Source organism: Pleurodeles waltl, chromosome 4_2 (assembly GCF_031143425.1).
Source record: "Pleurodeles waltl isolate 20211129_DDA chromosome 4_2, aPleWal1.hap1.20221129, whole genome shotgun sequence".
Classification (NCBI taxonomy): domain Eukaryota; kingdom Metazoa; phylum Chordata; class Amphibia; order Caudata; family Salamandridae; genus Pleurodeles; species Pleurodeles waltl.
In genome coordinates, this window is record NC_090443.1 from 31,139,853 (window position 1) to 31,164,282 (window position 24,430).

The 24,430-nt window shown below is 43.9% G+C and overlaps 1 protein-coding gene across 3 annotated transcripts in view; it reads left to right on the top strand.

Annotated features, from left to right (window-relative positions):
* Window positions 1-24,430, top strand: part of PRKAG1 (protein kinase AMP-activated non-catalytic subunit gamma 1) — a 242,857-nt gene that overhangs the window by 162,131 nt on the left and 56,296 nt on the right. For all 3 annotated transcript variants that reach the window (XM_069230492.1, XM_069230491.1, XM_069230490.1), the window contains exon 9: window positions 3,025-3,190. In XM_069230492.1, the coding sequence (XP_069086593.1) occupies window positions 3,025-3,190 (166 nt within the window). The remainder of the gene's footprint in view (window positions 1-3,024; window positions 3,191-24,430) is intronic.

Below are 24,430 nucleotides of genomic sequence, written 5' to 3' on the forward strand. Positions count from 1 at the left end.
CTCACCTCTGATATCACCTCAGACACATCCCTTATGGGGTGGCAAACTCCTTTAGGCTACTTAACAGTGCAAGGCCACAAAGCAAAGTTTGCTCTTCAGTCTCCTGGAGCTAATGCAGTCAAGTTAGCACTCACAGCATTTTGCATTTTAGTCACAAAAAACAGTACTCAATCGAACAGACAGCAGGACCACACTGTATGACATGTAAAGCCAAGGTAGCACAAACTTACCACAGCTCTCCAAACTGGCCATTCATCACCAAGTTCTTCTCCACGCAGATCACCTCCCCGAAAGAGACTACAATTTTGTGGACCTGTTAAGCAGGAAGCATCAACACACGTACAAATGGGAAATCAGTCAACAAATACGTCAGTACTTTGATCGCTGGAGGGTACCAAACATCCATTTGTTTACAACATACAAAAACACAAAATAATAAAGCTTCTCTTTCATGTACTCACCCCCACTATTCCTGGGAAATTCAGTATGGATGAATTGATCAGAGATGTGTGCAGAGACTTTTCCACTACTACCACTGATTTGTTATGTGGTGAGGAAAATGGGAAGAGTATCCATGAGGCTTACCATAAAAGCGTCAACCTAGGCCAAGCAGTCCTAGTACTCAATACTATTAGAAATGTCACTACATCCACACAAGAAGCTACCTTTACCCACTTCCTGACTAAACTATGCTAGATCTGAAGGCGGCTCATTGGCCAACTACAATGGAATATTATGCAACCAAATGGAAACTATTCTCTACTGCACTTAACTTAAAAATCAGTCCTTGGTAGTGGCTGTAGCAGCTCACATGGAAAATGGAGAACATCGTACAGCATTCAAGGTACCTGTGGTTAACACATTCCTGGAAGGGTTAAAAATACTAATTCCTTTTACAGTGGCACATATCTCTTTTTGAGACTACAGCATTCTTTTACCCATGTGTTGGATCCACCTTTTGAGCTGTAACACCTGTTCATGACAGTTTCATTCCTTGATGGTGGCATTCCTTATTGGACTCACATCTTTTCTGAAAGTCTGTGAAGTGCAATCTCTTAGACTAGAGAAGCCATTTATTCAGGTGCACAAAAACAAGGTAATGCTTAGTTAGAATAAAACCTTGCTTTTCTGCTTGTTTCATACCATGTTAATCAAACCCCTGACCTTTTAGTTTTTCCACCCAACCACGAATGGTTACTGAAAGGGGTTTACACACTTTAAATGGTAAAAAGTGTTTTATATTACATTGACAGAAATAAGGGCCTGATTTAAGGTTAGATAGGCGGCCCGTGGGTCCACCATGGGGACAGAGTAAATTACTCCGTCCCCATGGTGGAAAGACAGCCCACTTAATTTATAAATGACTGCTAAGGAGGGGGCCTTTCATAAAGGCATTGGCAGGAACTGCTGTCACGTCGTTTCTTGCCAGTGCATTTTACAGTTTTTTTCATGGTTGCATCAGAGGGACGCAGCCCTGTAGCAAACAGTATTCTTTTTTTCTTTTCAAAAAAAAAATCCCAAAACGCGGCTTTCTATTTGAAAAGAAAAAAAGGAATACTCCCCTCACAATGAGTGTCTTCTCCCATAGTGAGGGGAGCATAACAATGTTTTACCTGGCGGTAAGAAACAGTAAAAAATGACTACATGCCACCCATCTAAATTGGGTGGGCGGACATGTAGCCATTTTTCTGATTGCCCTTACGCCCCAGGGTCACCTGTGAAGCATGGCAAAACTTAAGGTCCTCCCGCAATGACATTTTCGGGGCGAACCATTATATTGGTAGGGAGGGTATTTCATTGATGTTGTAACGGAGTTCCGTTCCTCCAGTATATAAATCAGGCCCTAAATCTTTTACAAAAATTAAACAACTCTTTTTAGATTTTGGTAAACCTCACTTAAGGAAACCAATCTCCGAACCTGGCATTGCTAGATGGATAGTTAAGTGCACCCAAATCTAAGACATACGCTTGTTGCTGTGCCCCATTTTAATCTCAAAAAGGGAGCCACTATGGTATTTCTTGGTAACTTCCCAGTTGTAAAATTTCAGCATGGTCCAAAATGCGCACTTAATAAGCACCAGTGTGTGTACATTCATACCCGGCATAAAGCGCTATTCAGGCAAGTGTTCTTAGAACTTTGTTACAGGCGTCTTTTGCCATAGCTCACTAGACAGTGATTTAGGGTGAGGGGCAATGATTTTCAATCAATGCAGAGTACGTGATTTACAGCAGCATATGCTGCATACTCAAAACATTACTTGTAACAATCGGTTATCAGTTTGTAGTGCCTAGATTCTCATGCACCACCCTAACCTCCCTGGATGCAAGCTCATATTAGAACGTTTTAATAATTCATTATTTAAAAAAATATATGGATTAAATCACATTTCCTTTTACAAGTTACAACTGGTCACCAGTGTATAAAGACTGTCCTGCTTCTCATTATTCCACATACTTACTTTCACTTGTATAGGGAATCACAATCTGAGCTGGAGTCTCTGTTTTGGTGCATTGTGTGTCACAAGATACCTCAAAGTCAAAACTTTAGATTCACAGAAAAACAAATTTGTAACACTCACACACAACACTAGATGGCAGAAGTGTGCTAAGCATATGATCTACAGCAGTACAATCTGCAAAATCTGCAAACCGATTGTTATAGGTATGTAATGTTTTCCATATCCCAATTCTATTTGGGACCATGTTATCTGAACTTGTAGATAACCTATACACACTACCAGCCCATCAGGGAAGGGTTGATCATCATCATTTGTGTTGAAATGTATTGCTGATGAGAGTCTTGTCTCTGTACAGTAGCCTAATCAGATGACAGCACAAGAAAAGGCTGGATCATTGCACATGAAAGAATGTGTATTCCCTGGTGCCTGAGTATTTACACCATTGTTTTTCTAAACATTTCAGAGACTACCTCACGTGGAAATGACATGCAGTAACAGAAAAATGCAGAATACCATTTAGCCCAGAAGAAATGATAAAGCACTGTTTCTGATCCTATCTTTGTAGAATGACGAACTGGCAAAGCCTGCCTTTGTATCCAAGAGTTTGGAGGAGCTGAAGATAGGCACATACACCAACATTGCCATGGTGCGGACTACCACTCCTGTTTATGTGGCTTTGGGCATCTTCGTGCAGCAGCGGGTCTCTGCCTTGCCAGTAGTGGATGAATCAGGTAAGGGAAGATGCAATTTCTCGTTGTCACCACCTCCAATACTTTGCTTTCTTCTACTTGGCTTTCTTCTACTTGGCTCATCATGCCTTTGCTGAGCTGGTTTGGGAACTGGAGAATGAAACAAAGGCCTTACATGTTTTACTCTAGGCTCCAAGGTATGTGGACTCAGGATCCTGCTGGAATGAACTGTGTTTGACTGTGGGGAAGAGCAAATGTTAATGGCTTTCATGTAATTGCAGTAAACAGCTGTGATATACATGGTAGAACTGCTGGGGAGGGCAAGGTACCTGCCAGGTGAGCCAGGAGGAGCTGCTGGCATGAACATGAATGGGTTGAGATTCCTTCTTTGGTGCGTTTGAGTCCTGTGTGAAAGAAGTGAGGTGAGCTGCATGGATGAGCGGAGATTAATGGCTGGGAGGATGTGCTTGAGATGTGGAGTCCCAAACTTATAGCCATGCTGGGGTGAGATATGTTTTTTTGCTGGAGGAAATGGGGTGAACTGCTAGGATGAGCTGGGAGATTTGCTTGCTGCATAGTAACCATCTTAAAATTCATTTTTCCACCTCTGGGCCAGAATCACAACAAAGAGATCAGAAGTAATATGAAATACCCCATTCAGATTCTGTCCTAAATAACAGCATCTGTTGACTCGGATAGAGGCACATAAAGATTGCAACTTGTGCTTACTTAAAGACCATCAGTCTGTTGTGAGGTGTGTGAGGTTTTATTTCCTAGGACCCTCAAAGTCGGAAAGAAACAGAGGGGGTGCACTTCACCATGACCCAATCCAGGCAAGTGTGCCTTAAGTACTTGGGACTGGCTGATGAGGAAGATATTGTTGAGGAAACTGAGGAAGTCCAAGTAGAGCAGTTATATTACGCCAAAGACGCAAGCGTGTTAAAAATTGTTGAAAGCAACAACACTGATGCTGGAAAATTGTACACCCACAGAGTCACAGTGGGGCTGGGCAGAAGATTTCAGACTCTGAGAACCTGAAACAATTCTCAGTTCTAAGAGACTCTGTTGAAGTAATGACCAAAACAGAAGACCCCCAGTCAAAAGACCTCAGAGGGTAGAAGCCTTCACACTTTGATTCACCTCCGAAAGGCGGTCAAGATCAGAGGCAGGAAAAATATTTGAAAGGGAAGGAGTCTTCTCCTTAGAAAAGGAAGGCTGGGTCAACACTAAGCAACAGGCGATTGGCCTTGAATGGAAAAACGTTGGTTAGATGCCGAAATAGCAGCACTACTTCAGAAAAAGAAACAGTTTGATGAATCACTGAAGTCCTTTAGGATGTTCACAAAAGCAACTGAGGAAACCCACAAATACTTAGACCTTCTTCCAGTGACTCCAGAACTGCAGGAGGAACAGCAGGGATCTTTTCATGGGGAGGATGAGCAGCATGATCAGCCCATGATAGTGACATTAAAGTAACATGAAGATATATGGCAGGATCTAGAAGCTGACTGCCCAAAAGAAGAACCTGGCTCTTTCCGGTCAGGACCATCACAACCAGAAGATTTATCACTGTACACGGCAGAGATCATACGAGTGCAGCTGGAGGAAAATAAAGGTGAGGCATGTTTCATGCCGGAATCACTTCTGCCATTGCAGAAAACAAACCAGTTCCTAACCATGCTCCTTAGTATTATAGACCAGGGGAAAGAGGCATTTAACGAAGCATCATGCAGTCACACCAAGAGTAGAAAAGAAACATAAATCTCTCAAGCCAGGACCCTGTATACATCGGGAGAAATGTACCATCTCATTCAAAGTCTCCACAGCTAGGAAGAGGGCCAGGGCTCCAGTGTCCACGACCCCACCACCAGACAAGGATACCAAGAGAATGGAACCTATAGGGAGTAAAATGAATAGGTCAGCAGCCACTCAGTAATTCAGGAGGGCGAGAACATTTCTAATATGTGCTTGAAGTCCTCTCTTGATGCCACTGACAAAGACAGCAGGCAGATGTCCACCAGTACAGTTCTATTAGCTATGCAAGGATCAGGGTATTCTCAATGGCCGAAAGCCTGTTTCGGATCAGCAGTGGACAAGTCACTGCAGCAAATAAAACAAGCATTTACAATGCAACGGGTCTCGCGTTTGCTCATGTTAGAGCTGATCGCGTTGTAAACTCTTAACCCGACTTTTCACCTATCGGGCAAAAGTGCATTTATGTACATAACCCGAAAAAGTGAAATCGAGTATGTAAAGCGCTCGACTTCTGCCAAGCGAGATCGCGCTGGTAAATTAGAGAAAAAAAAGTCCACGAGCCTGATGGAAAACAGCGAGCCTCGCATGTTTTCTGTACTTGGTCGCTGCGCTCGAAGAGGGCTAGCCACCGGAAAAGGCATGACCTATGCGTGCCTTCGCCTAATGAAAGCAAGCAGATTTTATTAGGGAAGCCAACGAACCAATAAAAAACACTGACGTGATGTTGACAGGGCTCAGAGCCCTTTTCTAAATACAAAAGAGTCTCGCTGCGATACGCATGCGCGAGCGCATGCAACGCAGGCTCGACCCTAAAAAGGACAGCTGCAATTCAGAAACACTTTCAAGAGGGGGCACTCAATTCACCACGACACTGATGAGAAGAGCTGCTTTGCGCGTGATGCAGCATCAGCATTGAAAATACAGAGAGTGAGCGTTCTGGGCTCTATTAAGCAATGGCAATACCCAGCATAGTCGAAACACGCCTTTCAAGGTAGAACAAGTGGAAATGGCCAGACCGTAAGAGAGGCAAGCATTCTTAACAAATGACTCTCAAAAGGAAGCCCCTGACAGTTAACACCGGTTGGGGCAAGCTGGGAGGATTCCTCTAGGAGTGGCAGAAGATTACCTCAGACAACTGAGTGCTGAACATTAATGAACATAGGGGAAATGTATGAATAAATACCCTCAAACATCAACACTTGAGACTGCTCCAACAAGAGTTTCAGGACCTCCTAAAAAAAAGGGCAATCGAGGCAGTGACGAAAGTTACTGAACTAGGGATTTTTCGATCTACTTCCACATCTCAAAGCAGGAGCAAAAATATTAAGACTTGAGTTTCCTGAAGAAATTCATGAAGACGCAAAGATTCAAGATGACCAACCTGCAGGAAGTCATGATTTAGCTGTAGAACGAGGACTCTTTGGTGACAATAGACCTCAGATACCCACTTCGCTTTCTAGATAAAAAGCAACCACAGGAAGCATCTGAGGTTTGTGGCAAATATTTTGCATTATCAGTTCAAAGTTCTACCCTTTGTGATAAAGTCAGCACTAAGAGTGTTTGCAAAATGACTTGTAGTAATGGCAGCACACTTGAAAAGTAAGAGGACACCTGTGTACACCGATCTGGAAGATTCACTGGTAAAGATGAACTTGCAAGACTAGGGTCAGAACTGTATCCATCATGTAGTGGAGATCATAAAAAAATTGGGGTCACAGAGAATAAAAAGAAATCCTCTCATACCGATGAAAAAGAAGATCTTGGGGAAAGAGTTTGATTTAAACAGGGCAAAGGCATACATGGTCCAAAAGACAGTGATGGCACTCAAGGAGTGGGTTTGCCTCTACCGGAAGAAACAGTCACTGACGGTGAGAAAGGTGATTAAGTTAACTGGGTATGAACAGTTCATGCATCCCACTAATTCATTGGCCATGTTTCATATGACACCCATGCAAGAATGGTTGATGAGCCAATTGTCACAGTCAATGGGGGACTCTTATGGTTGTTACATTAAAATTGCATATGGAGATACAGTGATGGACTACACAAAACATCGCAGTAGGGAGAGCATTCATACGACCATTCTCCTAAGTAAGCTTTACAGTGGAAGTATCTCACACATAGTGGAGTCCCCATATGAGAAACTGAAAGTCAGAGGTTATTGGAACCCTCAAAACGCAGTAAACCACATCAGTGTGTTGGTATTGGAGATAGTCCACTTTCAAAAACTGATGAATGGGAAGGTAATGCAAATTCAAATTTGTTCTATGTAAACAAATGGGAGTACTAAGATATATGTAGCACAGAACATCTGGAGGTAGGAGATCCAAAAGGAGATATCACTAGTAGAGATACACCTGCCGGGGCAGCAAAACGTAGAGGCAGATTTATTAAGTGGACAAGAAGGGATTTGTACAAGTGGGAGCTAAATCAAATGTTGCTAGACACAATCCTCTGAATTTGGGGTACACAACAGATAGATCTGTTCACAACAAACATAAAAGGCCTATGCTTGCATTCAGTTATCTGCGCCACGTCTCCCAAGTGAATGCTCTTTCGGTTGAATTCTCATGAACATTTCCATATGCCTTTTCTCTGGGCCCTCCACCCCCTCACCAACTGGCAGATTAATCAAAATAATTGTTTCTTAATTAACACTACAGAAAGAGCAGATTTGCCACCTGGAACCAGCCAACCTAAGCCTAGCAGCATAAATCCTAGGGACTTAGAGTTTGGGCATCTAGGTCTCCCAAACAGGTGTCCTAAAAGAAGGCAATCATACACAAATGTTAGGCAGCCAAGTGGACCAGATTTGTTCACTGGTGTAGGAAGTAAAACTTAAACATGATTTGACAGGCAACACCACAATAGTCGGATACTTAATGCACTTGCTAAATGCAAAGATCTTCAGCGGACACCTGCGGTACCTCAGACGAGAACACTTTTGCCACGCAGGTCATCCAGAGAGTCTTGGAATGAGTGAAAAGAATTGCACAACCATAGACGACTTCCACACTATTGTGAAACCACAACCTGAGGCTAGCACAGCATGAAAAGCTCCTTCCAGCCACTGTACAAGGCAAACATTCAGCAATGAAAATGGCTTTTGTAGTTGTGATCACAACCCTTCTCTGTTTGAGAGAGCGTCAAGAGTTGATTATCCAAAAGCCGTAAATGCCTACTAACACTGCATCCCCAAAGTAGTATCACATACTCCTGCAAATCAATTCAGCTAGCAGTCTTTTTTAGCATCCAAAGACACAAACAGAAAAGGCTCTACATATGCTAGATGTAATGAAAAGCAACATACCACTTTTAAGAAAAAAATAGTTAGGGATGGGTAAACCATTTTCTTTCATATGAACTTAGAAATACGGGTCTACAGGTTTCAAAAGGTACATTTGCAAGATGGATTGTACAGACTTTTGAGATCTCCTGTGCCTTATCAGGGAAACCTCTTGTCAACAAACCAAAAGCACACCCCACCAGGAAAAAGGGTGCCATATTAGCCTTTATAGCAAATATCGCCATTAAGGACATGGCTTCCATATGGTCATCTGTCCACACCTTAACAAACACTACTGGGTGGACATCAATGTGAACAGGGAGGCCCGAGTAGGACATAAAGTCTTGAGATACCTTTTTCACCCACACATACACTTCAACCCATCCTTCCCCAGGGGTTTAACACTACAGGATCTATGCACAGCATGTGAATCCAGAAACGATTTGTGCTGCAAAAGGAAAAAGTTACTTACTTATGACAATAGTGTTTTGCACATTGAAGACTTTTCTATATTTATATGTGACCAGTGGTGGCTGCCACTGAACGTGGGGGGGTGAAGTGAATAAAAACAAAATAATAACATTTTAAAAAACCCACTCCGTCCTTGCCCATAAGCACACAAGCAATCATGACGCTGCTGTCACCAGCATGACAGCAGTGTTGTGATTGGTGTGAGTTGCCTGCTTTGGCGCTCACACAGGGATTGGGACCCTGTGCACCTTCTCCTCTTGGCTGGGCAATACAGCCAGGAGGAGAAATGCAAAGTATGCATGTCTGTTTGGCTGGCCCTAAACGGCCGGCCATCGTTCTCAAGCCTCATCCCACCCCACCCTAACCTGGCTCAGCTAAGAATAAAATAATAATGACGCTCTGTTATTATCATTTAATATTCCTTCTGCTGCAAGCAGTAGGGCGACGCTCCTCCACCTTAGCAGAGGAACCGCCGCTGTATGTGACCCAACCACCGCCCCATCGAAGAGATACAGTTAGACAAAAAGACAGACCACAGACTACTGGAGGAAACATAAACCATAACACACAATGGTCATCAAAACAGGGTGAAAAGTATCTGAAGATTGTGTCCATGCCCCAGGGCATTATGGGCTTATATTCAATAACATAAAGGGGCCCGCACTCCCTACCTTCTGGTTCGCACCCAAAAGGAAGCACCCTCTTCACCGCATCTCCCTCAGACAGCCTGTCTGTCATGGTAAATAGGGGCCAGTCTCCGGGGAATGAGATGCGTTTAGTGTAAAAAATAAAAATAAAAAACATTGAATTGGGCTAACTTGAAGCGGGCTTTCAGGGATACCCCTGTGATCACAGGCTCCCTGCTAGTCCCCCTCCAATAGGGGTTCCTGACAATCATCATCTGCCCACCTCTGTTGTGTGATTAACCACAGCCCCAAAGCTGCAATGATGTAAATGCTGTCACACCTGTATGAAGAAGATGTTTTTGGATCCTCGTGCTATCTGGTAGTGGTATCTTCGGCCCCATCTTGATTCCAAGTCATATTAGACGTGTAGTCCTGTGGATGCCTGGGCTGTAAAGGAGAGACAGCTAAATTCTCTACGGCCTGGACTCAGAACCAATGTTGATTTAAATACCAATGTTGTTTTTAAATAGCACTGCTCCACTTCTATGTGCTGTACCAGGTCCCCTAGTGGTTCACGTTCAAGTGGTAAATCCTCCAAGGAGGCCTTTTCCAAGGAGTGTTTGTCTCAGGTGTTGCATGAGCAGACTCTAAATTCAGAAGTAGTCCAGCCAGTGATTCGGCTCCCGGACCACAGCTTCCGCGTCTGCCTTTGAGCCAGAGCTGGAAGATTATCACATCAGCTCCATAGTCATAGCCAGTAGACATGCTCCTGACATTCCTGGTCCTGATACTGACCCTGTGCACTTTGTGGCCTTCAGCCAGGTAATGCCGGCATTGTTTTGAAAATATTCTTCCCGGGCTCCATCTTGTATATCTACGGGTCTCAAGACGATTGAGGGCCCTTCGACCATTTCACTGTTAGCAGCTCCGGGCCCCACCCCAGTTTGCTCCATCCTGACAGCTTTAGACTCCACTTTAATGCTGTTGCCTCACATTCTACGCCAGAGGCATTGTTGTTCATCCAGACTTTGGTTACAGAGTCGGGTCCACCCTCCATTTCCGATCCATCTCATGACCTGAATGATTTTCCAGAGACCAAGTCAAGTTCAGATCTAGGCAGAAGGCACATCAATTGTTGTAAGAGGATTTTTACAGACTTGTGCCTCGTGATGATTATTATGGCAGTACAGAAGAATATTTTGGATCCTGTTGAGATGCTTCCTGTGGTCTATCCTAATAACAATGACAGAAGTAAGGCACACAGTAGCAAGTGACTGCTTGGCCCTTCAGAATGGTGGTGGCGTAGGCACTACACCTGATGTGGATTTGAACTGCCCTCTCAGGCTCCTGCAGAGGAAGTGACTTCATTCACAGCTTCGTTACAGCAGTCCTTCAAAAAGCTGCAGGAGTCTTTTAATTTCCCTTACCTGCCTTTGAATTACCCTTAGCTGTTTAAAAAGCCAAATCCAAATTCCTCACAGAGATTCTCCTTAGTGGCTTGGAACAAACAGGCTTCCCCACTGGTGGCAATTGGCAGATTGTGTTCTTGGGGATCTGACATTTTTTAAGTTCACCCATGCCCAGAGAGTTTTTTGGTGCAGGCACCATCGTCTTTCACAAAAACCTGATATGTTTTCCTACCTCTGTGCCCTGTAGGTAGTTGAAGAAGATCGAAGTCATGGGGGATAAGGTCTTCCTTTTATGAAGCCTTGCTGTTCACTTAACTAAGGTGACTTTCCGTTTGTACTGCTGCTTATCATTTGCTCATCCCCCAATCCACGTGACCACCTCAGTGATTATTTCTCAGACATTGTGGACAGTGTTGGAAAGTGACCCCTTTTTCATTTTTTTTTAATCACATACTGGTAATCTTGAGCTCATAACACTGGGACACTGCTATCCAGTGCCAATTGTACGTGTTCTTAACCCCTAAAACATATCAAAACGGGCTTAGAACCTGATTGGCACGTTCAAGTTTCTGGCTAGAGTATATGGTGCAGAAATGCATCCCTGGCCCGGAAGGATAAATGCCACTGGTGAACTGCAGCAGTTATTGTGCCATCCACTCTAGTGCCAGTGAAAACATGGCTTCAGGCCTTCCCTGTGTAGCTTGACAACAGCAACTTGAACCCTGCTATCCACACCTGTCAAAATCACCCTTTTGACAAGTAGGAAAACCTGATTTGAGATATTAACCAAGTCACCCTTAAGCACATCTTGCTGTCCACAGAGTACTGTGCATGTTACTTAAGAGTAGGACATGTGTAATAGAAATGGCATGTTTCCTGAATCACTAGGCCCAAAACCACATTGTCACTCGTCAGGCTGTAACAGATGCATAGGAAAAGCAAAGTAAAGATTAAACACTTTATTCTATGACTTTTGGCCTGTACCAGCTGCACTATCCATTCAAATAGTTACTTTTATATTCATTTAAAATCCAATCTAATGGTGAGGTCGGATTTTTATTAAATATATTGGAAATGTAATGTTTGATGGCATGTGTGGCTGTTGATACACTTGCTGGGCATTATCCTGCCTTCTAGTGTTGGGTTTGAAGGGCTGCAACTTTCTTCGAGAAGGGTTTTTGAGTCACAGGATTGAGTGGCTCCTCCTTCTCACAGCTACTGCGCATGGGCAATGAGTTCTTTGTTAGGTTGTTTTTTCTCCGCTGTCTGGTTCGGGCATGTTTCTGCTTGCTTTGTATTTACTCGCTCCGGTTTGAGAGTTTCTTCTGTCTTTACTTTCTGTTGACAGTATTGTATTTAGATCGAATTTCTTAATCATAATATACATCGACTCGGGTCGCATTTCAAATGAGTACCCTTCAGGGCAGGCCTCGCCTGGCCCTGGGTCTGTTTCCATGTGGCACGGAAGAATATGACACGCTAATGGAATGGACACAGTTTAGATTTTGTCCTCAGTGCCACACCAAGTTTCCACACATGGATCACCATCAAGTGTGTAACCTCTGCCTTTCTCCAGACCATAACGACGCCACCTGCGATGTGTGTCGATCGTTTTGGTCCAAGAGAAAACTCAGGGACCGAAGAGCTCGCATGCTGGAAATGGCAAACTCAATGCAAGACAGCACCCCGCATATTTTCGGGGACACAAGCACAAGAGATGCTGGAGCAACAAAGGGCATTCTCAGTCGAAGACACATATTTTGACATGCAATCTGACATCGAGAGACAGGACATCACTTCGGCTCAAGTCGTGAGTCAGAGACCTGCCCCTCCTCCTTCCACAAAGACAGTTAAAAGACTTACAAAAGAGGTCACAGGACCACCACTGCCTTCGGGCCATGGTGGGTTACGGAAACTTGATTTGAGTGCTCTGCCCTCGGGCTTAGCTCTGAAATTCAGAAAGACTGAAGTTCAGTCTTCACAGTCGGCCTCTGTTCCTTCGGCCCAACCAAAACAATCCACAGGTTCGGGACCGAAAACTTTGGCACCAATTACTTCGGTGCCATCAACTTTGGGACCGAAAATTTCAGCCTAGAGCGAAAGAACACCATCTGCCACTTCGGGATCAAAGGTCCTACACCAACACAACATTTCAGTCCCAAAAACAGCCGGCTCTCCCCATTCTTCAGCCTCGTTGTCTGCAATTGAAACAGTTCTAGAGACTCTGGACGCTATGCAGCGGAAAATACAAATTGAAAAAGACACAGGCAGAATTGTGGCTTCTCCTGCCATTCATGTGAAGAAGAAGATTTCTTTCCAGGAGGCTCTCGATACCTCACCTTCACCAAAAAAGCCACATAAGGAAAAGGCTTCTACTACTGCACCAGCTGTTCCTTTACAAGATCTGCCGCCACCTACTCCATCACTACCTTCTATCTCTCTCTCATCCACCTCATTCACTTAGCTCTCACATGGGTGGGGATTACACACCACAGGGTTCACCTATATATGGTAGGGAAGAAATGGAGGATACCCCACAAGACCCTGACCGCTGGGATACTTATGATACGGACCCATGTACGGATACCGATCTCTATCCTGCCTGCCCCTCACCTCCAGAAGACACCACTAGCTATCAACAAGTAATAGCGAGGGCTGCTGCATATCACAATGTGCAATTACATCAAAACCCAATAGAGGAAGACTTTTTATTTGATACCCTCACTTCAACACATAAGGACATCCAGTTCCTCCCCATGTTGCCAGGAATGTTTAGACATGTCCAGGACATTTTCAAAGAACCTGCGCGCTCCCATATAATTACACCATGGGTAGATAAAAATTATAAGGCTGCCCCATCTGACCCAATATACATTCGGTCCCAAGTGCCACCAGATTCCATTGTTATAACCACTGCCAGGAAAAGAGTAAATAGCCAGGCAACAGCAGATTCTCCTCCTCCCAAGAAAGAGAGTAAAAAGCTTGATGCAGTGGGGAAAAAGGGTTGCTGCGCAAGCGGCTTATCATTGGCGTATTGCTAACTCCCAGGCACTACTTGCTAGATATGATAGAGCACACTGAGACGAAATGGAAGACATGCTTAAACACCCCCTGAAAGAATACCATAAACATGCACAGCAAATTATCCCCGAAGGTCAGACAATTGCAAATAATTTAATTAGATGTGCACTAGATGCGGCTGACACAGTTGCACGAGGGGTCAATACCAGTATACTCCTTAAGAGACATGCCTGGTTATGGTGCTCTGGTTTCACTAGAGGTCCAACAAGCTGTTATCAATATGCCATTTGATGGGGAGCACCTATTTTGGTACCAGGTTGACTCCACCCTAGAAAAACTGAAAAAAGGCAACAACACTGCTAAAGCGATCGGTGCCTTGCAACGCCAACCAAACTGGGTATTTTCTCGCTGCCCATTATACAGGGGTGGCTACAAAGCAACCACGTCCCCTGATCACTGAACTTCGCAGCAGCGTCAAGCCTCTTCCTCCTACTCCAGATGGTTTTTCAGAGGAAACAGCTCCAAGAGCAGGGGGAAACCACCAACATTTGTGGTTCACCCTCCACCGCCAAACAATGACTACCTCAACATTTCCACTCCAGTAGGGGGGCGTCTTCAATTTTACCACCAACGGTGGGCAGACATATCCATTATCTAACATGGTTATTGTCTAGAACTGACATCAACACCTTCAAACATTCCACTTCACAAACACCAAATGTCAGCAGACCACCTCACTTTTTTAAATGAAGAGGTTCAATCTCTACTGTCAAAGTAAGCTATAGAAAAAGTTTCTATACACTACCAAGGAACAAGTGTACTTGCTCTACTTCCTCATTCCGAAAAAAGACGTCACCCTGAGGCCTATTTTAGATCTCAGACTCATAAATCAACATATTTTCTCTGAACACTTTCACATGGTCGCACTTCAGGATTTGATTCCATTACTACAAAAAGGCGACTTCATGACTCCTCTAAATCTGAAAGACGTCTACTTTCATATTCATATTCATCCTGTACACAGCAAATATCTAAGGTTTGTAGTGGCAGGAAAACATTATCAGTTCAAGGTTCTACCTTTCGGGGTCACAACCGCTCCTAGAGCATTCACTGAGGTGGTCATTTTGACATTGGCGGTCTTTTACACAGACCACCAATGTTGTGCCTGCCAAATGACTGCCATATTATGGCTGCTTGCTGCTCTCTGCCACTATTAGGCAGGGAAGCAGCCAGCAGCCATACTGGCGGTCGGTGGTCTAATGGAGGTTGCTCCACCGCCACAGCCACGTCACCACAACACCGCCCGCTGTATTACATCACGGCGTGGTGGTGTTGTGGTGACAGGGCGCTGGCGGTGGAGCCAGCGCCATGGACCCCGTTCCTTCCCGGACGACCACCAGGTAAGGTGATCGACAGGGGAGGGGGGTGTTGAGTGTTGTGTGCGTGTGTATGCAAGTGTTTCTGTGCTTGTGTGAATGCATGTATGCGGGGGTGGGGGGTTGTTGTGGCCGAGAGTGTGTGTATGTGTGTGTGAATGAGTGTGCATGTATGTATGTATGTATGTGTGATGTGTGCCTGCGTGGATGTATGGGGGGTTCGGAATGGGGATCGGGGGCGGGGGAGTTTAGAATGGAGATCGGAGGACAGGGGGGTTTGGAATGGGGATCGGGGGAAAGGGGGTATCACTGCTTGGGGGCTTTTGATGGGGTCAGGGTTGGGGGGAGGGTCCTACATGGATGGGAGGTGGTTGGGAAGTCCTGCAGTGGCGACAGGAATGAGTATTCCTGTTGCCAGTATTGTTACTGCTGTAAGGATGCTCAAAATACCACGGGAAGTGTTGTGTACTGCCGGGTTGAAGGTGGTCAACCTTCGGCCAGGCAGTCCAACCCCCTTGGCAGTACAGGTGGTGAACTGGCTGCAATGCAGCCAGTTCACTTCCGTTGTCATAATTTGGCGGTCCTGTACAGCCACGGTGTCAGCGGTCTGGCCGTCACCACTGGCATGATGGAGCAGGACCGCCAGGGTCATAATAACCCCCTAAGTGTCTAGCAGTAGTTGCAGCACATCTAAGAAGACAACAAATCCACGTATTCCCTTACTTGGACGATTGGCTGATCAAAGCCAACACTTCAAGTCAATGTCAGTCTCACACACAAATCACAGTAAACTTTCTTTACAAATTAGGGTTTACAATAAACTTCATAAAATCACACTTACTGCCTCTACAGATTCAATTGTATCTGGGGGCTGTACTCAACACACAGTGGGTCCTTGCTTACCCTGGTCCAGCACGTGTTCACAATTTTCAACAAATAATCTCTTCAATTCAGGTCAATTAAACGTACACAGTCAAAACATTGATGGACTTCTAGGTATGACGGCATCCTGCATTGCCATTGTCCCTCATGCCACACTTCATATGCGTCCCCTACAACAATGTCTCTCTCGCCAAAGGTCACAAGCTCTGGATTATCTTCAGGATCTAGTGTTGGTAGAACGTCCAGCATACATCTATCTCCTATGGTGGAATCCAACCAACCTACTCAAAGGACCGCCCTATCAAGACCCAGTTCCCCAAGTAGTTCTGACCTCAGATGCCTCCCTTACAGGAAAGGGAGCTCATTTCACCAATCTCACAGTACAGGGACCATGGGACCCCAGTCACCAGACCATGCACGTCAATGTTTTGGAACTTCAGGCAGTCTTTCTAGCCCTAAAGGGTTTATGCCTCACTTAATGCACAAATCTGTCTTGATCCGCACCAACAACATGACAGCAATTAATTATTTACAAAAACAAGGGGAACGCTCTCTCCAGTTATATCTGCTAGCACAAACAATCTGGAGGTGGGCTTATCATCACCACATTCATCTTCTGACAGAATATAATGCAGGCACAGACAACGATTGCAGACCTACTAAGCAGGACACATCAACAAGTCCACAAATGGGAACTCCATCCAGTATTCCTTCAAAAATACTTTCAAAAGTGGGAAACACCTTATTTAGATCTATTCGCCACATCAGAAAAATCAAAATGCCAAATCTTTGCATGCAGGTACCCACATTCCCAGTCCAAAGGCAATGCCCTATGGATTATCGATTTTCCACCTCTCCTACTCCTGGTACGGAAACTCAAATAAACTTATCTAAAAATGATCCTAGTAGCACCCACGTGGGCTCACCAGCCGTGGTTTACAACTCTGCTGGATCTCTCCCTAGCACCTCACGAGAAACTCCCCAACAGAGTGGATCTTCTCATTCAAAATCTCCAACAAATAAGGCATCCTACCTTGCAATATGGCTCCTGAAGTCCTAGAGTTTAGTTACCTTCAGAATGTATGGATATTCTAAAACAGGCAGGTGGGCTGACAAACAGAGCCTCCTGTGCAGCAAAATGGAAACGTTCTGATCACATACGCATCCATGCAGGTTACGTCTTGGTAACGTGGAGGCCATCTTGGATCTAAATATTACATTGCAGAAGCTCCTACCTACTTTCAAGTGCACAAACATTCTCTCAGATTTCGGCTTGGGCAATGTGAACACAGGCACATGTTCTTTCAAACAATTTACTCTACAACAAGGATTCTTTCTGACTGCTTTATTATTGACAAATTTCCTCAGTAGTTTGTTTTAGCAATCTAATATGGCAGCAAGTCATCTTATTACACAGCCGCCTCCATTTTTAGTGTGTCCAGGTAAGCCAAAAGTGAAATGGCCACAATGGTTGTGTCTGTTTGAAAATCACCTAGTGGCAATAGATGCTAACAGTTATGCTCCAGAACGCAAGTTTGTACTTTCATTTGGTAGTCTGGGGCAAGCAGGGCAATAAATCTTTGACAACTTGCCACAAATCCAAGCCCTGCAAAGACAGTTTGGCGATGTAGTTAGAAGGTGTATATAGAGTTGGTGGATAGAGTGCACAAACAGTTTTCTGAGGAACTCAGCGTTATGCTGGAAAGACATACATTTTGCAAGCATAAGAAATTCATTGATGTGAGCGAGGAGGAATATTTTTCTGCCCTGTGGATCTTAGCTTCGACATAGGAGTTTGGTCCAAATGTGGACATGTATATTCATGATCAATTTGTCTTCAGCTGCTCATCCAAGAAGATGCAAGAAAAACTACTGAGTTGTCATAACCCACACTTATAGAGGTCATTGATTTGGCCAAGAGCATCGAACGATCCTTAATCTCTTTAAAAGTATTTAATGCTGAGTCCTCTGTTAACGTGGTACATAATGTGGGAGATTATCAGTGGGACACAGTGAATGCAGTGAACTGTAAAGCCAAGTGATGCAAGGATATACCTAAAAAGATTACATGTTATAATAGGTGTGGTTCTAAAAACCTCCTCAGAATTTGTTCCAGGATGTTTAGCTATGGGGAAACCCTGTTTATTATGGAAAAAAATAGGTCATTTTAAAGTTATATGTAAAAGTGGTAAAGCTTCCTGTGTAAATAGGGAGTGTGGATGCGGAGGTTGAATCTTGTACTGATTCCCTTAATAATATAGTACTTACCATTGAGTGCTACTCGTTGTGCACAACAGTCAAGGGTCCCAATTGCAAAGCCTATGTTGATGGTATTCATATACAGGTAACAGCGGATTCAGCATCACCCATCACTATATTGAGAGAATCCGCATTTTAGGAAAAATGGAATAGACATTAACTCCCTCCGACATTTATCTATTAGCTTTTCACGAGCAAGAGATTGAAATATTGGGGTATTTTACTAGTAAGCTAGTCTGTATGGGACGAGAAACTTTCACCAAAATATAACCAGCCATCATAGGAAAACACATCATTGGGTTGCAGGATCCTACAAGAATGGGCTTATACTTGGTACCAGGTTCAGAGAATCCGGTAGTTTTAGAAGGCTTACCTGTAGGACATGTTTGCAGTGCTGGGACACCTGTTCTTCAAGATCTTTTGAATGAACTTAGACATGTTTCGTGAAGAGGTTGGAACAGTGAGAAGTTTTGAACACCGCTTCAAGTTAAAGACACAAGCTCGACCTGTTGCCCACAAAGTATGTCACGTTCAAATAAGTGACAGGGAAGATTTGAAAAGTACTTTACAACATCTGTGCTTGAAGGGCATAATTGAACTGTGTGATTCCTCACTGTGGGTTGTACCTATAGCAGTAGCTCGCAAGAAATCAGAAGAGGTCAGACTGTGCTGATTTGAGGGCCTTAATTCTAACACTATAGCGGCTTGCAATCCCTGATCTAAAATCCATAAATTACTAGCCAATTTAGGTGGGGCACAATGGTTCTCAATTATAAACTTAAGATCTGCTTACCACCAAATGGGTTTATCCACAGAGCCTCAAGAATTGACAACTTTTGTCACACCATTCTGGGCTTACCACTACCTGCGATTGCTGTTTGCACTGGCATCAGTTGCCTGTGTATTTCAAAAGTTGAAAGACATCTTATTTGGTAATCCCAGGGGTGTCCAGGCCTACCAGGATGAAATCTTGGCCGTTACAAATAGTCAGGACGAGTGCAAATTGTATTTTGAGGAAAGTACTTATGATTTTGTCACAACGAGGCATAACGATCAGACATGGCAAGTGCAACTTTGCAACAAATGAGCTGGAATATTTGGGTCAACCAGTATCTGCTTCTGATAATAAGCCAAAGATTCCCTGATTAAGGCCATCAAAGAGGCCTAGGTGTCAGTTAATTGAGGTTTTTTACACTTCTTCTTGGGGCTTGCAGAATATTATGCCCCTTTTGTGCCTGGATATGATCATGCTGTTGAGCCATAAGAATGTTACTTAGGAAGGGACAGACATTTCAGTGGTCTGAAGAAAAACAACAAGCATTGGACAACGTTAAAGATCTCACAGAAATTGCATTAGCTGTGCATACTTTCCAAGAAGGTAACATTTCTGTCATCACAGTGGATGTCAGCATGCAGGGTTTGGGAGCTATTTTGAGTCAGTATGTTTCTGGTAAAGAACAGACCATAGCCTTCACATCTAGATCCCTAAAGCAATGAGAAATAGTACAGCATGATTGAACGCAAAGCGCTGGCATGTGTACTGGCTGTGCAAAAGTTCAGGATGTATGTGTGGGGTAAAATATTTGAATTACATACTGATCATAAGCCTCTACTTCATATCCTTTTTAATGGCTCATGCAACAATTTTTCAGCGAGGTTGACCAGATTAGTTTCAAGGTTACATGAGCATACTTTTCTGGGGGTAAACATTTTTGGGTGGATTGCCTGTCATTAATGCCAGTAGAGTGATCAAATGATAAGTGTCCTGGATGACATTGAGTGTTTAGTAGTGATTGATGGCGTCAACTTACAGTGAAGTGCAGTTATGAATGAGATGATTGGCTGGACGCATGTCAGGAAGACGAAGTATTGTGTGAAGTCAAAGAATACATCGTACAGGGTTGGTCTGAGAAAAGGTGTTTCACAGGAGAGTTGCAGTCATTATCTCAAGTTTCAGAAGAATTATCTTTGTGAATGATCAAGGCGTGACTAAAACTAGCATGTGCATCAAGCAACATTACTGGTGGCCTGCCTTAGACAAACAAGTCAGTTTTACTACTGATAAGTGTCTGTAATGCCTAATCTCTGTCAAACATTGGAAAAGTCAACAAGTCAACTTTGCAACCCATTGGTTTCCCAGGAGAAGCATGGTAAAAGTTAGGAGTAGATTTTTTCCGGTCCATTGTTGTCACTTCCTGACCATATTAAATATGTGATATTGGTGATTGATTATTTCTCCAAGTGAATGTACTTCTCTTCTGATGAGTTATCTATTACAGAGTCTGTGGTGACATTCTTGGAACAATTCTTTTTTTCTTGAAAGTGCACCCAAGTGTACTGTTACTGATAACGGCACACACTTCACTTCTGAGTGCATGAAAGGGGTTTTTTGAGTACCATGATTTCAAACATTTACAGATAGCTTTGTATTCCCTTTATTTGAATGGTTTGGTTGAGAGGGGAAACAAACTGATCAAAGAGGGAGTGCAGACCACCTTGGCATCCGGTCTTTATGTGTTGAAATTTATGAGACAAAAAGTATGGTTACTCCATTTTCCTTGTTGCGTGGAAGAAGGGATCATACCTCATTCTTTCCCAACTGGTTGATATATCAAGCATAGTGTGTGACTGGTAAAGTACTGCATGATATTGAACATATTTTAAATCAAACAAATCAAAATGAAGCATGACTTTGAGAGGAAACAACATGTTAAAGATCAGGAGTTTGCAGTCGGTGATTGGGCTCTAAATAAAAGTCCAGTAAAAGTCAGGAAGGGTGAGTCCATTTACTCAGCTCCTGTAAAAGTAAATAAAGTTACCAAGGGTGCAGTGTTACACAAGAACAAAGGGTGATGGAACTAGAGGGACCTGGTTAAATTCACACTAAACAAGCTGTCACACTATGCAAGAAAAAAGGTTTCATTGGAAAATCTGATTGAGCACTCTGGGTGCAACCTATAAGGGAAACAGAAATTCCAAATAATGAGAGTAATGATGTAGGAACATTCACAGTTGTTCAGGCTAACACTCTTGGTTCTAGAAATCAAACACATAGATGACCAATTGGGTCACATGTAGTAAAAGTGGCAGAACATTTTAAAAATTTTGTCTTTTTTAAATGTTTTATTTTGTGGATTTATTCCTTTTCTCATTTTCTGTTAAGTAGGGAGGTGTTGTAGTATATGAAAGTATGTATGTGTGTATTCTTTATATTGTTGTAGATTGGCAATGTACATACTTGTTATGGTTTAAACTGTCCACGCATCAGCAGGGACAGTGAATGATTTCAGCAGGAATAGTCAGTTGCTGCAGGAATCCAAGCTGACCAGACACTGTTTGTCATGGGTGGTATTTTGACAATAAACTTCAGTGACTTACTTCACATTGTGTCCACGCCTTTTACTACACCCAGGCTTTTGGAGGCACAGCAGTTTGCAGGACGAGTCGAATTTGGCACAACCGGCAGGAACAGCAGTCAGGCCGGCAAGGCTGGGACCAAGTCAGCTGCTTCTTCCTCTGGCTTTGCTTTTGTGGCTCTTGTGTCCTCCTTCGTAGGTCAGCAGGAATCTGCTTTCCTGGTGCCAGAGGCTCCCCTAAATACTGCATTTAGAGGTGTTTTGTGGAGTGTGTAGGGTAGTAGCCAATGGGCTAATTACCCCTGGGGTCACTAAACCCCCTATATGACCACTTAGTGTGGGAAGTGGGCATAACCCTGTCGAGAGTTCCTGACTCTGCCAATACCAAGATGACAGATTTCTAACAGTTGTGTCCACATCAAGCAGTGCACTTTAGGGGTGGGACTGACCTGAGAGGTGGACACGCCCCCCTTAATACTAAATTTCCCACCTGTCCAGGTGCCAAATGGGCCCTGGGGCAGGGGGGTCTGCATACCAAGGACTGTGGACTTCTTTGAAGCCCCCTGCCTTGGCATGCAGATTCATAGGTCATCCTGTTAAGTTGGGTGTGTAAACACCTCTCCCAGAGCAGGCTTTGTTGTTGACCACCAGAGAGCAAAGGCTATCACCCTGGGAGGTCAGACTCTTGTCTGGTGGTGGCACATTGCCTAAAGCGAGTCCGTCCCCACACAGGTAGTTAGTAGGTTTTCAGGGGACACCTCTAATGTGCCCTGTGAGTACATGTATTAATAAATCCATCACTGGCATCAGTGAGGGTTTATTAATACAAGATGTTTGATACCAGACATCCCTAGTTTCAGTGAAGCCATTGTGTAGCTGGAGAACTTGTAGTGACCAGTGTCCAGCAAATGTACTTAAGATGGCTTCCCTGTTCACTCACTATGTCGAGGAATCGACAAAGACGTAGCGGGGCATATCTGCTCATGTAGATATATCTGTACATGAAATGTAATGCACCCTGTCGTAGGTCTGTAAGGCATGCTGTAGGGCTGACTTAGGGGCCCCTACTGCACACAGCTGTGTGCCATCTTGTGTTTTCACTTTTAACTGCACCCAGACACGCAGCCTGCAGTGACAATCTGCATGTGCTAGTTGAGGGGTCCCTGAGGGCGGCACAATACATGCTGCAGTCCATGGGCTCTGGCAGTGGGGTCCTGGTTAGCAGGAACCCAGTGCACTTTAAGTCAAAATTGCATTGAATACCAGGCAAAAAAGTGGGGCTGACCATGTCACAAAGGGACACTTTCCTACAGGAGTGTGAAGGTGTTTTCTTCCCCTGGAAGGAAGGCAGCCTTTTCACAAGCAAATGTTAGGTGACACTTGGAAAGCCCCAGCTTTTGTTCCCCTAGTCAGGCTAGCACCAAACCCAGTGGGAGAAAAGCTACCACCAGAACTTGTTTAGAATGGACAAAGAGGAAGGGACTGCTCATTACCTTGGCCACACTTCTGGGAGGGCATACAGGCTTTGCACAAGGGGAGTTTTGTCATCTTGGATTTTGGGAGTGAGATGCACTGTGAGATTGTTTGCAGTAGGGCAAACAGAAAGTGCTGAAAAAGTGGGTAGGATTGTTCTTGGGAACCATTACCCCATTGGTTAGGTAGTCACCCCCACCCAATAGCTGCTGACGGGTATAAATATGGCACCTCAAGACACCTTCTCAGAACACTTTCTGGACCTGTGGGAGATCGCAAGAGAACTGGACCTGCTATCTGTGGTCTGAAAGGAGCCCTGGAGGACTGGATCAATTCCCTTTTGTACCCAGGACAAAGCTAGTTGGCTGACTTCCTGTGTGGCTACGGGAACATAACAAGTTGCACTAGGCCTTTTCCCTGGAGTGCCCAGCTGACCAGTGGCAACTGGACCTGAACTTTTCTTTGCTTTTGGCCTCTGCCTGACACCCTGAGGGTGCCTAAGCACCCTCTCCTAAGTTCCTAGGGACCTTACAAATGTACTTCTGTGGTTGTTTGGGCACCAAAAGAATGTTTGGAAATTTTGAATGTTTTTCTCCAGAGGTTTAGGGGAACCCGTCAGAAAAAATATCTGACCGGAAGTTCCACAGCATTAGATTGAATTTCAGCTTTGTCTCGATCAAAGCATCCATTCTGCGTTGGAACTTAAAACATTGTCAGTGAGAAAGCTCCATAGCCCCAGTGGTATCAACTTGGTTCCAGTATCCGGCCTTCGGTTCCCCTCATTATCAAAATTTCAGCAGAAGCCCTCTTGGGGTGCTTTTTTTCCTTCTCAAAATGTCACTACTTTTTCAAACTTTCTGACTTTCAGGCTTTCACTAGGACCGATTCACTTGTGTCTGACGAGAGCTCTATTGAGGTCAGCCTCTTATCTTGCCTAGGTCCCGATGTAATGCTTCAATTGGCTATCATTGACTATTTTTGACACTTTTTTCACTTCAATCTTTTAAAACCTCATGTTTCCAGTTTCACTTACTGGATTTTGTTGTTTTGGTCTTATTTTACTCATAAATTATTTTCTTTATTTTAAAACTTGTGGAATTTGATTCTGTTTCGTGTGACTTATTCTACTGTGTTTGTACTGCTTGAATGTGTTACAAATTGCTTTTGATTTAAGCCTAACTGCTTTGTGTCACATTACCAGGAATTGAGCACTGGTTTATTTTCTTTAAATTGTGTGTCATCTAGCAGGTGTTGGCCTTATGTTTTGAGATAGACACTTGTGCACCCCAAATAATAACACACTTTCCTACAGACAGGATACAGCAAAGCAGAGAACTCTGGTCTGGTACATATTCAGTTGTCCGGTCT